Source organism: Drosophila navojoa, chromosome 5 (genome assembly GCF_054131105.1).
Source record: "Drosophila navojoa isolate 15081-1374.11 chromosome 5, UAZ_NAV_1.0, whole genome shotgun sequence".
NCBI lineage: Eukaryota > Metazoa > Arthropoda > Insecta > Diptera > Drosophilidae > Drosophila > Drosophila navojoa.
The window spans coordinates 4,050,871-4,066,094 of record NC_142893.1 but is presented as its reverse complement, the minus strand read 5'-3'; the positions used below and the strand labels follow the sequence as shown (position 1 = coordinate 4,066,094).

General features: G+C 40.1%; 1 protein-coding gene and 1 long non-coding RNA gene across 3 annotated transcripts in view; one reads left to right on the top strand and one right to left on the bottom strand.

The window, feature by feature from the left end:
• The first annotated feature begins 1,636 nt into the window (after positions 1-1,636).
• On the top strand, positions 1,637-5,565 carry SiaT (beta-galactoside-a-2,6-sialyltransferase). Of its 2 annotated transcripts, XM_018105547.2 has the most exons (6): positions 1,639-2,402; positions 2,591-3,118; positions 3,179-3,276; positions 3,337-3,616; positions 5,060-5,157; positions 5,218-5,565. In XM_018105547.2, exons 1-6 carry the CDS (start codon positions 2,183-2,185, stop codon positions 5,380-5,382), a joined length of 1,389 nt encoding a protein of 462 aa, XP_017961036.1. In that variant the 5' UTR covers positions 1,639-2,182; the 3' UTR covers positions 5,383-5,565. The 2 variants fall into 2 exon arrangements, with proteins under 2 accessions (XP_089117973.1, XP_017961036.1); XM_089261847.1 differs by having other exon boundaries at positions 1,637-2,402; positions 5,060-5,565.
• Positions 5,362-15,224, bottom strand: part of LOC108654335 (uncharacterized) — a 30,413-nt gene continuing 20,550 nt past the window's right edge. Inside the window, exon 3 of the long non-coding RNA XR_016197063.1 lies at positions 5,362-5,794. This is a non-coding gene — a long non-coding RNA (uncharacterized LOC108654335). The remainder of the gene's footprint in view (positions 5,795-15,224) is intronic.

The following is a 15,224-nucleotide window of genomic DNA, read 5'->3' as shown; positions in this document are numbered from 1 at the left end:
ACAGCAGCTGCGGCTGAGTCGGGCTTGCCGAAGTGCCGGCCGAAGCTTGCCGAAGTGCCGGCCATTGGGGCAGGCAGAGCGGCGGGCAAGCGGGCAGGTGTTGCCTCCGTGTGGCAGTGGCAGTGGCAGTCGCTGTGACTGTGCCGCAGATTCAGATACGTTTCGACACGCGAAAGGGAAAGTTCGTGCAGCGCAGCAACGCAGCTACGCAGCCGGCCAAGACATCGACTGTCTGTGAACGGGCAACTGGCGACGGCCACATGCCACAGTTGCGTGCCTCATAGTCCAAGTCCAAGTGCGTGTGTGTTGGATTGTGTGTAAAAGTGTCCAAATATTTGCATAGGCCACACGGATAACGGTGCACGACGCTAACGAGCTGATGGTCAACTGGGCCCCAAAAGGTTTTTACAGCTGCGGTTGCTTTTGGCCCATAAGGCGCTGATGGTAGCTGGGGGCGTGGCACACTCAGTGTACTGTGTGTGTGCGAAAACTAATTACAAATAACACGACTCGCTTTTAGCCATGTCAGCATCTGCCGCGGCCCTGTGCACCGTGTTAATTATGGCCAACAGCATCAGCTACAAATGCCGCGACTAAGCCGCCAGGCCACGCCCCCATCCCTCCACCCACAACAACATCACAAACATTGGGCAACACGGCTTTTTACTTTATTTAAAAAAATACATATATATATGTATGTATATACATATATGTGTATGTATATGTATATGTATGTTAAACCCGTCGAAACAAAAGGTCAAAATCTAATTGAAATTGACGCGGGAATATGCCAAAAAGCGAGTGACTCGCTCGAGCTAAGCAGAAATACATACATATATTTGCTTGTATATATTCATATATGTATATATATATATATGGAGTTACACATGTATATAGTCAAACATATATTCATACACATATATACATTTATGACTGTATTGAGAATGAATTTTTTCGTCTCTAAACTTTTTTGATTTTTAGTTTTTAGTTTCGGTTTAGTTTTATTAAAATCTAATTTAGTTTTGGCTTATGCAAATATTTTTACTGTTGGAGCAGAGTTTTTACGATGGATAAAATATGTCAAAGGGTTTTATCAGAAACTACTAACTACTACTCATACTACATATATGTATGTATATGTGTTTAATATGAACTTAAGCTCGGCTATATGTTAGGTTCCTGTCAGTATATATAGATATAGACTCGTATATGTTTGATTAAGATTTAGGTGTATAGGTTTAGGATAGCTATATAGGTTTAGGATGCTGTTAATATCTGGGAAGTATTGATAGAGTACAGATATATGGATGATGTCTTTGGATTGCTTTTCCTGAACTAAGAGAATATGTATGTAGGTCTCAGGCTCTCATAGTTATCTTACTTTCCAATGAATCCCATTTTGCAGACATTCGATCTTCTTTATCTATAAGTTGATTGATTGCTAGGTTAGGTTAGTTATCTTCTCTATTGCGGCTCGCTAGGATCATGAAGTTTTGCTGATGAATCTGTGTTGATCCCCTACAAATGTATTTTAATAGATCTATATGGCTATAATAATATATCATTACATATATAACTGATATAATTGAAAGATCTTTTATTTTGAAGACTCCTACAACAGCAGGAATAAGGAATCAACTACAAAGCAATACGAATATCAAGTTCTCGCTCCCTTGAGCACCTGTAATGAAACTATTATAACTTTTGTTTACAACACTCATTAGCAAACGAAACACAATTATCTATATAAACACGGGCACATATCACATTCATTGACTCACTAACGAGCAACTCAAATCGAACCAAATTGACTTTATTTAACTTTCAATCGTGACCCGGTCCGTGTCCCTTGGCTCTCTATATAGAGCAAAGTCGATTAGGTTATTTAACTGGCAATCTAAATAAACAATTACACAATAAGTTGGCTAAACGTTTGGCCATAAAACGAGCGTTAAATAAATAATTGATAAGCCGCAAAGGCCATTAAAAAACAGAGTCAAGTAGGGGAAGAAGAAGCAGAGGAAAACTCTGCAGCAGTTTGCCAACTCAATTGCCACGCACAGATACAGATACAGATACAAATGTATCTCGACAGTGAACGTGACTAAAAAAGAATTAAGCAAAAGAAGAAGAACAAACTCAACTTTGCGTGCAAAATAAAAGGAAAGGAAATGCTTTAAAAATGTTGCATGTGTGTAGCAAAGAAGAAGAGCGTGCCACGCTAATCAGTGGCCTGCTGCTTGCTGCATTAATATTTCAATTGGCAGCGTCAGCGGCAGCGGCAGCGACACCGGCGTCGGCGTCGACGTCGCGAGCGTACAAAGCTCAGCGAGTGCACGAACCAATAGAAGCGGCAGCGCATGCTACTGTGGTGAGCAAAGCATTAGTCAAGACGCGCAGTGGTGAGTATGAGTAGTGTGGTGTATTTGAGGGTGACCAAATAAGAGCGAGAGGAAAATAAATTTGAATAAAATATGAACTCCGTAAACTACAATATTATTGCTCCAAGTTTTCTTTTGGTCACTCGAGAGTAGAGTTGATTAGTGTGGGGCGTTTCTGTTTACACTCCCGTTCACATTTCTAATGACAGCCGCAATGCAGCGCCTGCCCCGCAGCGTTTTTCATGTGCGCTGGAATCCCAATGAGAAATTCATTGTGGAGAGTCGCGAGAGTCCGGCCATCAACTCGTCCAAGCTGGCGCCACACCCACGCCTGAAGGTGTCAAAGAACACGAAACTCACGCTCAGCCCCAAGCTCTATCTGTGCCACGACAAGTACTCGAGCGAGTGCCAAAATAAGACGGCGTCCTTCCGGCGTCGCATTGTGCAGAGCTTTGAGCGCTCGATGAGCGAATCGCTGAATGATTCGAATCACTACAACGTGGACTACAAGCCCGTCTTTGGCGACAGCTTCGAGGAGCAGTATTATCCCTCGAGCTGCCTGGTCATGGAGGCGGGCGTGCGTGTCCTGCGGCGCAAGGATCCGCCGTTCAACAAGCTGCCCTTCGGTCGTCTCTTTCCGCGCCAGAAACTCTTTCGCAATGTGAAGAACATCAAGACCTGTGCGATTGTCTCCAGCGCCGGGTCGCTGGCGGGCTCCAAGCTGGGCAGGTTTATAGGTGAGTACGGAGACTAACTATGATTGACTGATTGATGATTGATGTCATTTCGACTGCCAGATAGCCACGATATAGTCATGCGCTTCAATAACGCACCCACCCGCGGCCACGAGGCGGACGTGGGCAGCAAAACGACAATTCGCGTGGTCAATTCACAAGTAAGTCGCTTGCATGGGCCATCAATCAAGGTCAGTCAACGTCAATCGATCGCTTTGCAGGTGGTCACCAAGCCGGAGTTTGATTTCGCTCATGCGCCAATCTTCAGGAACGTCACCATCGCCGCCTGGGATCCCGGCCGCTACAATGGCACCCTCGAGGATTGGCTAACCAGCGCCGACTACGATCTCTTCACCAACTACGAGATCTACAGACGTCGCTATCCCAAGTCGCGCGCCTTTCTCATCGATCCGCACTCCGTGTGGCGCCTCTGGCAGAGCCTGCAAATGTTTGCCGGCAATCGAGCCATACGTCGTAATCCTCCCAGCTCCGGTTTCATAGGTGAGTACAACAAGGAACCGCCAATGAAGCTGCATCCTTAAGCGGGAGGGCAAACTCAAGCAATGATCGTCAATTGGCATTGAGAATTAAGAATTAGAAGAACAAATCAATAAACTGTAAGACCTTCTTTCTGCTTATCCTGTTGAGTAATATTTTAAAATGCTTGGCGCAATCAGAATCCTCGACTGGCCAGAGGACATTCCAATAAACCTTTTGGCTGCTGAGATATAGAATCATTTACATTATACAAACATGCCGAGTTGAGCTTGATATATTTTAAGTTGAGCCTAAACTGCCCTTAAGCAAGCATCTAAAAGTATGCTACAAAATTTGTTTTCCACATTTTTTGGCGCCTTTTAGAATTTGAATGAAAAAAAAGCAACTAAAAGTATGCAACAAAAATTTTGATTCACCAAATTTTTCGGCTGCTTGCTGCGAATTCTGTTCGCCTGGTATTTCAGCAGAATTTCAATGGAAATCCGTGTCATTTTGCGGCTGCCAGCCATATTTTTAGATAGACAACAACAACAAATACTTTTCTACAACTTTTTATTTATTATAAATGTTATTATTTTATTGTTTAAACAAACAAAAAATCCTTAAATGTAACGTATATTTATTTAAATTGGAGGTGTTTTCAGTTGAGCCAAGAGTGCTTTTAAGCAAGCAACTAAAAGTATGTTACACAAGTTATAATTCACCAAATTCTTCGGCTACTTGCTGCGATTTCTGTTCGCCTGGTATTTCAGCAGAATTTCAATCGAAAAACGTGCCATTTAGCCGAGGGCTGGGGCAGACTTTTAACTAAATAAGCAACAACAATGTATATATATTTTATAAATTTTTTTATTTATTAAAAATGTTATAGTTTAAACAATTAAATCCTTAAATACAGCATATACTCAAAAAACAAAAAACTTAAATTTTCTTTTATATTCGCACATCGGTATGCAATACTTTCTAAGTTTTCTATCTTAATTGATATTTTCTTGTGCAGACTAAAAGTATGCTATGAAATTTTTATTCGTTTTATTTTCTATTTATTTTTTATGTATGTATAGATTGTTTTGATCGTGATTTTTCGCAGTTTAATTCATGTATAAAAATGTTAATTATTTAATAAATAAATAAATAAATTATAGTATATTTTTATATAAGCTTAGGAAATCAGTGGTTAACCAATTTCGAAAGAATAATAGTTGAGACTGAATAAACATTATGGAATAATCGTAGAACATAGGGAATATATACATATTTATTTATTTAGCTTAACGCTGTTATCCTTATCCTTTTGCATACAGTTTTATCTCCGTTCAATTTCAGCTAATTGATAGAAGTCTCTGCCTCTTAAATTTACTAATTAAAGTTAACTTTAATTCTCAAACCTTTTTTCATATATGTATATATATGTCTTCTACAAATTGTTTTTCACTTAAATTCTAGGCTTGGCTTTGCTACTTCCGCACTGTCCCCAGGTGGACTTTATAGAGTATGTGCCCTCGACGCGACTCAATGGCCGCTGCCACTACTACAGCAAAGAGGTGAGTCCAGGGGGGTATACGACTTCAACATATTCCACCTTCAACTCAAATTTATTCCAGATGAATTCCGGCTGCACGTTTGGCTCGTGGCATCCGTTGGCTGCCGAGAAGCTGATGGCCTTGGATATGAATGTGGCCGACGATATGTCCGTCTTCCAGTTTGGCATCCTGCGCATACGCCGGCCTGATAAGCTGCTTTGCGGCTTCAATTTCTTTGGTTACTGATGCCACAGCGTCCATTTCGTCCTGCAGGATCCACGGCGTCCAGTGACAATCAAATGTGCATTTAATCAAGCGGTTTTCACACACACACACACACACATACAAGTTTCGAGTGGCTGCAATGAGAGTGAGTTGCGGCTGCTGTTAGTAAATATTTGCGATCAATAAATAATTTATTTGCCTATACTTGCCTGTGGGGTGCGCCCCAAAGGCGGAAGCGGGAAGACCCTTGGGGCGGGCAGGGCACTGCCATCCACGCCCACGCCCACTTTGGCGTTCTTTATGATGGACAATGGGAGCCAGTTAAGTGCCTGTCGCACTTGATTCTGATTGTTTTCTTATTTGTTTACAGCGATTCTCCAGGGACTTGCAATCAGCTCGGCAGCTCACTTGAGTTGAACGACCTGCAGTTACCCTATAAAAATTAATTGAAATTGATAAGTGAGTTTCAAGTTGGTAGTTATATAGCTAGCCTAGAGCTAATGTGAAAGTAATTACTAGGACTAGACTAAGAGATACCCTATAAATATAAAACATATCCCTTAAGCTTGCATTCCATCATAAATTCCATATTTAACAAAAGAGAGAGTTAGAGGAGGTTTTTATGGTAGTGTTAGAAGATACCCTGTAAATTTAACTTTGTTTAATAAAAATGATAAAATACCCTGTAAAGCCATCGATAAGCTACAAGGAATAATTCACAAACAGCTAACGCTGCTATGCATACCCCACACACACTTCAAGTGCAGGGTATCCCGTTGAGTGCTGCATGCTTCAACCATTAAATGCCATAACTGTTGTCTACAGAGCGAAATTATATATATTGTGTATATATACAAAATTATTGTCAAGGGGGCGCAAAAGATACAGAAACAGTGGAGTTTATGGTTTTAAGGGGCGTGGCAATGAGAGGGGCGGGGGGGAGGATGTGGGAGGTGCTGAAGAGGCATTGCTCATTAATACGTGCTGCGGCAGCGGAAACGTGACCGGCATTCAAAACAGAAGACCCAGACTCAGACCGAGAAGAGACCAAGCAGCAGGCCCACGAAAAACAAAAATAAAATAAATAAACAGACGAAGAGCAGCAGCAGCAGCAGCAGCAGCAGCGGCAGCAGCAGCAGCGGCAGCGGCAGCAGCTCACCGAAAAAGGTGGGGAAAAATGAAGACGAAAAATGACGACGGCACTCGAGGTAAACGCGGCGTATGCGCAATATTTGCGAATTAAATGGAATACAGGATTACGCGACCAAATAAAAAACAAAACAGAAAAAAAAAGAAAAAGTAAAACACAAAATGTACAAAGATGAAAATTGACATTAAAGCAAACAACGCATTGAACCAGGAAACCGCAAGCCAGGCAGAACTGTTGAAATTTCAACAGAATTTCCAGTACGAATTTCAGGTGTTTCGCCTGGCCGATTGCAAATGCAGTCCAAATAAACATGGAACGGCATTCTTTATTGTTGTTGTAGTTGTTGTTGTTGGTTGTCATGCGAATTTTGGCAGCTCTATATGGCGCAGACTGCAGGGGCGTCAGTGGTTCATCTAACCAGGCGGTGCCAAAAGCGGTTCGCATTTCATATTTGCATTCCGAAACAACATTTTTAGGGTGGCTTTTGTTTGACAAATGCAAATAGCCAGCATTGTCGCACTCTCTCTCTCTATCTCTCTCACCAGGTGTCGTGCCATCTCTTTCGACTCTCTACTGTCTCTGCTGGTCATCTGCAGTTGTTTATTTGGCTGTCCACGTTTAGCCACAGCAAAAATTTGTTGTTATGCTTTGCTTGATGATTGCCTTTTGCACTTGCGCGTTCATTGAACGCTGAACGTGATCGTAATGCTCAACAAAAACAACTACAATAACAACAACAATCAGCATTGAAAATATTATGATTATTAATTGTATATTTATATGGCCATAAAATGGAACTCAAAGACCAGCAAAATGCACGCTCTAGCCACAAAAATATTCCCCATTTCCAAGAGAAATGCCAAATACGAGGAGATACCAAAGGAATTTTAATGCTTCAAGCATGCAGTAGAGTGCGAATGAGTGGGCGAGAAAATATGGGGAGTGTATGCAATGGGAGTCCTTTAAGTTGGCCTAAAATGAACTCCTTTTTAGTTAGATGTATTTCAGATTAAAGTGGATTATGGAAATGTTTAATAATAGCACATATTAAGCATTTTCATTAGAATGTGTATCTAAGAAAAAGCTTTGAAAGGCGATATAATATGATGGGAGACAATTGAGTAAGTATACAAATTGTGTAAGTATTGTGCATTGTATATTGACTTCCATATCTTGGGATATCCTATATATATTAGTCAGTAGATCTCATATCTAGCTCAACATTTATGTATACTGAAAACTTTTCAAACCAGATTTCCAACTGAATCCAATAAAGAAAATTCTACAGACCGAATAGTATATTTTTATATTTTCTTCTCTTTTTGGCAATCGCTTCTTTCTTTGAGAACAAATTCTTCTCCTACCTTTTACGTGGAAGTCTTCTTAGCGTTTCATAGCTCGCTTATGCATAACTGAAATCTTCCCGGGTTGATTAGGGCTTACGTATTAGATAATATAAAATTCTTTCTGATAGAGCTAAGATTATTAACGTTAAAAATTGATGAGCTTAAACGCAATTTAATCGAACTTTGACCCATTTGCCAATTTACTACGATAGCTCAGAGTAACTCCTAGAGCTCTTTACATTTACATATCTAACTTGTGCATTCTCACCTCATCCTCACGCTAGATGGCTAAAAGCAATATGACTACGGCATAAGATGTGACAGCAATGATTAGCAAAGCAAATGTAATTATTGTGCAAACACGAATTTAGAATTCGTAAAAGCCATTAACTGATAGATGAGTATGCAAATTATAGAGAATATATACGTACATATACATATATAGATATAGATAGGCGGCAATTGTAGCCATTGTAGCCATTGTTGTTGTTGCTGTTGAAGTGCATAAGGAACGTGGCTAATTGGCTTAGGCTTAGCTTAACTGAGCTCAGCTCGTGTCGCTCGCGCTTATCAGCAATCAGAGAGTGTTTCAATTTTTAGCGGATATGCGGATATATCGATATGAATATCTATATTATGTATGGACAGACGCGACTAATTGAGCAGCGGCTCAAAACTGAAACTGAGACTGAGACAGAGACTGAGACTGAGACAGAGGCTGACGCTTAGTCTGACTCCTGATCGAGCTGTTAGCCAAGTTAACAAGACACGTGATCGGACAGCTAAAAGCAGCCGCTGCACTCGTTTCTATGTCCGATGCATATTCGATTCAGTTCAGATCTCGTTTGTGCTAAATGACAGCTCTGGTCATCGCAGAGGGTCAACATTGACAATGTCTGGCTTTAAAAAGTTTTTTTCAACTTTTTTTTATTTTATTTATTTTTATTTATTCTTTTTTTTTTTTTTTGCTTGTCAAGTGAATTTGGCTGCGCTTCAATGTTGTTGCTAATTGGAAACAGACCCCAGCACGAATTATCTATTCTCTGTCTCCGCCTACTGCTACCCCTGCTCGGCTGCTTCTTTTTCTTCTTCAACTGCCCTCAATCAGTCGGCGAGTCATCCGCACTCTTGAGCAACTGCGATACTTGATTGAAAATCCAGCGATTCGCATTAAAAATTTTGTTTATTTCTCTTTTTTTTCAACCCAAAATGTTTCCCTTTTGCATTAAAGTGAATTTTGTAGTCGAGCGTAGCCGACTGTTTAGTGCCCGTTCAAGTTTTGCAATGTTGAATCATTACTCTATTGAACTAATCTAAATGTAAAAACCAATATGCCCCACTTTTACATTGCGATCTATGTATATAACAAAAATTTTTGTTTATTCATTTGTCGTCTGGTTTTTTTTTTGGGCGAAAGCATTGCTCAAGATATTTCTGAGAAATGCTGCGCTAGTCACATATTGTTCAATATGAATTATGAATTGTATTGTCTTATGCATGTGTGAGAACAAAAGTGCGTCTCATGATGCATCTGGGCGGGTCCTACGATGCGACCACAACACGTACCAAGAGCTAAAGCCAACAGAGGCGAGACCTGGCTGAGCCAGACAAAGGTGGCTCAGACACGCAGCCGGCTAAAGTCAAGGTTAGTCTGCTCCGACTGCACAAACCACGCGAACGGACGACTCAAGGTCATAATAACGGTAAATAGTAAATGATTCATGATCATATTATATCAGCTACATGTTTTAAAGAGTTTGAGCATTCATTAATCGAATTTGAGGTAATCAGAAAAAGGGAAATTGTTGATTTATAGGCATTCTATGTTTGATAAGCTTATCTTTAGTGTTGCAGTGCGTCGAAAATGTAGAAGAATGATTTCCTTAACAATTTATGATAGCTAAGAGACAGATTAGAGATATAATGCGGTAAAACATATATTGATTTATGCATGCCCATGACAGTTGTTCTCGATTCTCCTTTCTCTTCTTTACATTCTATCCAAGATTGCACATGGCCAAATAGACGCCTAAAAGTATGCTTAGCAAATCCACGGAACAAATGGAAATGAAACGCTAGGCACGTCTCACTGATATTTATGCTGCCCTCACCCAATATATTCCATTTGAGCACTACAATAGAACATTCAGAACGATAGAGCTATTAATTTGTTCTATTATCTCTTTTATTTTATTTATTTATAGCTCTTCCTTGCAGTTAATATTCTAGATATGTTTAAGAGAAGAAAAGAAAAGGATTGGCTTTTGATTTGTGCGATTTGATTTGTCAAGTTGATTTCCTGATTGCATTATTCATTGCAACTAAAGAGCTCGATTTATGTCGCATTTGTTTCATTTCCATATTGTTCATTCGCTCTTTGCGTTACAAAGGAGCAATTAAATGCAAAGAAAAGCAAACAGCAGGAGGTGAAAGAAGAAGAAGAAGAAGAGGCTGCAGCAGTAGCAACAACTGGTGAAGAATGGGGACATTCCTGCACGTTTCAATACGTATAAATCAAAACATAAGAACAATATAAAATGAAATTTAGCTGCGACAATAACAGCAGCGACAACAATAACAACAACAACAACAGCAGCAGCAGCGGTAAAGCGAACCAATTGAGACTTTGAAACGGCGCGCATATCAAATGATTCAGCGAGACGAGACGAGGCAGATAAACGAGAGAGAGTGGGCGAGCGAAAGAGATAGTGCGAGGAGATTTTTTAATACTAATGCAATTTGCGGCCTCTCATATCATTTTGGTCAGCAGGAATTTCAGCTCCAGTTCTTATCGAGCAGTGCGTCACAGGAATGAGTCAAGGCGATCGCCGCCTGGCTCCGTGCCAGGCAGAGAGAGCGAGAGAGCAAGAGTGTGGAGAGAATGCAAAGAGAACATAAACTAGAGATGAGACTTTAGGCAGCTCTAAGGCTAAATGCAATTATTCTAGCTTTGAGCTTTGTTGCTGCTGTTGTTGTTGTTGTTGCTTTGCATACTTCCCAAAACAAATGAGGAAGAAGCAAACACAGCACATTGAGGCATCCGTCTGACAGTTAAGGACGCCGACAACGACTGCGCCGTCGACGTCGACAGCGATGCGTTGACTGACAAACTGATGCGATTGGATCGTTGCTGCCTCTGCCACTGGCCATATAAAAGTATCTAAGCGCAGCGACGTCGACTTCAGTCTAGTTGCAAACTCGTGAAACTGAAACTGAAATTGAAATTGATTGTTTATTTAATTTTTAGCTGCAGTGCGCGCATTGTTTGGAAAAAGACTAGACATTAAAAGCGAAAAAGAAAATACATATATGATATATACAAAAATATTTACATATATTACGCAAATACCAGCCCTACTGAGTGTACTATAAGACAAGCAACAACGCTTCCGGCTAAATCAGTCAAAAGAAAATAATACAAAATAAAAATAAACAAAATAAAAAAATAAAGCAAAAGCTTTTTAAAGCAGTCCGTTAATAGCGTGAATCACTAATAACACACGGCGATAACAGTGCTGTTAAGCTTAACAGCGGCGCTTAGCTTAGATCAAAGCTTAAGAGGACTTTTGTCATTTGGGCATTTTTGCTTATTTTCCTGCTCACAATTGCAGCTTGAGGTAAGTACGCTGTTCATGCTGAGGAGCGGCTCTCAGAGCTTTTCAACTTTTGTTGTGGCCTGTTGCATGACAGCCAATAGCAGCAGCAACAACAACACGAAAACCAATTTGACCACACAAAGTGCCAGGAAATTATTTTCTAGTTATTCCTATGAAAAACCAAGCAGGGTGTGTATGTGTGTGAGTGTGTGGCCTGTGTATTTTATGTTTATTGTTAGTCGCGTGACTCGACGACAGCGACGCCGACGTCGACGCCGACGACGAACTTGTGCTCATTCGAAATGCCGCCTGTACCATTCCAATAAATAGAACAGGCAACAAATTAAATTAGGCAAAACGAATTTTGAATGCTCTAACAGAAATGCTTATATATAGATGAATATATTTAATTAATTTTGATTTCTTTTAAATGAAAAATAGAGAAAGTAAAAGTAATTTTTGCTATAGATTTTATAATATTTTCTTTACTTTGCTATATTAGCTGGGAATATTTTATTTAAGAACACATAGAAATTTGTAGATTGTAATTTGTAGTAAAATGGAAATATAATTTAATCTCGCAGTAGTTACGAATATCAGTTAATAGTCAATATAACTGTTCTCTAGTTAGAGTACCTAAATGACGCCAAAAAGCTGAGAGGAAAGTCGCAACATATAGGCAAAAGGTAGCACAGGTAATAGACGAATGCCCATTACCATTTGAATTCAAAACACACCGACACACACACGCACACACAGAAAGAGAGCGAGAGAGAGAGAGAGAGAGAGAGCTTAGTCTCGCCGGCGTTTGTCGCGCCAAAGAAACGGCACAACAGACAAGTTAACAGCGCGTAATTTAGCCAGTTCAGGCCACCACGAAACAGCAACAGACTGTACGAGCGAGCGAGGAGGACAAAGAGCAAGAGAGAGAGAGAGAGTGAGTGAGACAGATGGAGATGGAGAGGGAAGTGCTAGGTAGAGCTAGCTAGCTAGAGGCAATGGCAAAGCCAACGCGTTGACTGTGGCTAAACAACAAACGGGAGTCGCACACGGAACGTGCTATGAAACGGTTCGCGTAGTTCAAAGACGTCGCTCGAAACGGCTTGCGATTTGCATTCGACTTCCAATTTGAAATTCGAATTCGAATTTTTGTATATTTTGATTTGTGGCTAGGCCAACACGAAAACAGCTAACTGAAACTGCCAAGTAAACGAGAGGGAGAGTGAGAGAGTGAGAGAGCGAGCAAGAGCTAACCTTTGCCTAATTCTTGAGTTATCAATGCGTCATATAAAAGTCTAATCAGCAATTGGCCAATCTGAGGGCCTCTGATAAGAACTAGCTGGACAAACTCTTTCGCCCCTACACAGAGTCTGCCTACCTGCGAGTGTGTTCGTGTGTGTGTATGTGCAATATTTGCGCTGATTCTTATCTTAACTTTGATCTGCAGACACGTGTAGCACTCGGTCTAGGTACACAAACACATTCATCATAGTTTCTACGTGCAACAATTGCCGAAAAGGCAACTTCGGAACACTCTGAACATTCACGGTGGTAAGTTTGACTTCCCGCGGGCAAAGTCCCCAAAGAGAACAAAATCTTGATGAGTCATTGGGCTCTACGAGCTGGCCAATCTCAGCTAAGCTGAGTCAGCCGCAAATAAAATGTTCAGATGGCAGATAGATGTAACTCTTATGTGATATGATATAACGTTGACATGATATAACAGCATGTAATGTCTGATGGAATAACAGTCCCTATCTTGTCTAGGGCTCACATATGAGTATTTGCCTAGCTAAACAGTTATATGGCTGAAACTTGGTATATGAACAGCTCTACATATTTAGTGTTAAGGTGAACTCTACAAGATCAGAATGCTTGCAGCTTATTATAATCGAATGCCTATAGCATATAGACGATATATAACTATTTCTAACTCAGTTAGTTGAGCAGCTGAGCAGCTGAAATTCGGTATTACAAAAATTAGAACAAATATCTATTGTAGACTCTCATATAACCGATGATAGACTCACCCATACAAAAATATATAAATATACAGTTCCCGTGCTATGAATATGTATCAATAGAAATAAAAAACCACCCTTATACTGTTATAGATTATTTCTTCATCTCACTATAACTCAATTAGTTCAGCAGCTTACCTTAGACGACTCTATACACTAGTTTTTAGAACAAAAAAAACACCATATATATATTTTCATTGAGTATAGCCCATATTTATCTAGAATAAACAATCTTTATCTCTACATTCATCAACTGCTTTACTTCCTGTTGCATATTATACGAAAAAAAGATATCTTTAATGTGCAACGATCTCGAGCCGTTTGCATTCGCATTGGTTTCCGATTGTTCTCCTCAAACATTAGCAAATGCAGGCACGTAGGCATATTATATATTGTGTAAGAAAAAAAAAAAACATATCCAATTGGAATTCAAATGCCAATAAGACAATTTGAATTACGACTAACTGAATGTGAATGCGAATAGTCTAACTGACCGTGACGTGATAAAGTTTAGAATCAGAAATAAATATAAAATAATAACAACAATTAGACTAGAGATATGTGGCTATAAAGGGAGAAAGAGAGAGAGTGAGAGTGAGAGAGAGAGAGAGGGAGAGGAATAGGTATAAAATATGATTATTATATTTGCAGAGCTCTATAGAGTTCAAGCGAATGGCAATGAACCGCAGCTCTGCATAAATCGAACTATATGAAAAATCTATAAATACGAGTAGAACGATAAATAGTTTCCATTAAAAGAGACACATATACATACATATATATGTGTACATGTATTTCTATATAAACAAAAGGCAAAACGCAGTGAAGAAACAAGAAGCTCATAAATATTTCATTGTTCTTGTCAAGAGATGCAGCTGCAGCAGCACAAAGCGAGGCTGCGGGGCGCCACAGCCTGTGACTGTGTGACTGTGTCTGTGTGTGTGTGTGACCCGCAGCCAACTGCAAGTTGTCAATGCCATAAAAAGAGATACGTTTCCAGTTCCAGAGTTCTTAAAGAGCTCTTCAAGTTCTACATACGATTCCTGTCCCACTCCACCTACAGCAGCAGCAGCTGTCAACAGTCAACCGTCAGCCGTTGGCAGTTTGGCAGTTGGCATTTTGTGGCATCATCAGCTTTTTTTTCTTCTTCTTGCTATTTCATATAAATACGAAAACTTTAATTCTTAAATCTGAGCTGATCTTTCACACATGTGCCTTTATCATCCCATCTATGCAGTCTCATTTTTCTCTGTAATTTTCCGCTCATAATAAATTATAAACATGTGCACATATCATTTGTAGTCTCTGAGATTGTTTACAGAGCACCAAGCCCCAACCCGCCCTCTTTCCACAGCCTCTCTAGTTAGTGCACATAAAGCAAAAGTTATCTATTGGTCAGGGAGTAGAGAGCAGGGGGATCGTATCATCTGCTGACTCACAGCTCGATTCAGTTGACCCAAGCAGACAAAGCCACTACAGCCTCAATTGATGCTAAATGACCAAAGTCTAATGCCCAACAGCTAAATGGCTAATGGCTAAGTGGGATAAAAGTCAGCGACACCAACACGCAAACGGAAATTATTTTTCCACAAATATTTATTGAGAAAACCAAGCAAATCATAACCATTCCCAGTGACTAAAATTCTAGATATATGCATACGTATACATATGAGCCCACATAAATGAATTTCATTAGTATTTCTAGTCGACCTGTCGAATTCCCCGAATGCGAAGAAATTATAATCGTACT

Bases quoted from the DNA above. Each gene is read 5' to 3' on its own strand.
- SiaT (XM_089261847.1), top strand. From the start codon at position 2,183: ATGTTGCATGTGTGTAGCAAAGAAGAAGAGCGTGCCACGCTAATCAGT. The intron at 3,119-3,178 runs GTGAGTACGGAG...TTCGACTGCCAG, and splicing joins CAAGCTGGGCAGGTTTATAG to ATAGCCACGATATAGTCATG. The intron at 3,617-5,059 runs GTGAGTACAACA...CTTAAATTCTAG, and splicing joins TCCCAGCTCCGGTTTCATAG to GCTTGGCTTTGCTACTTCCG.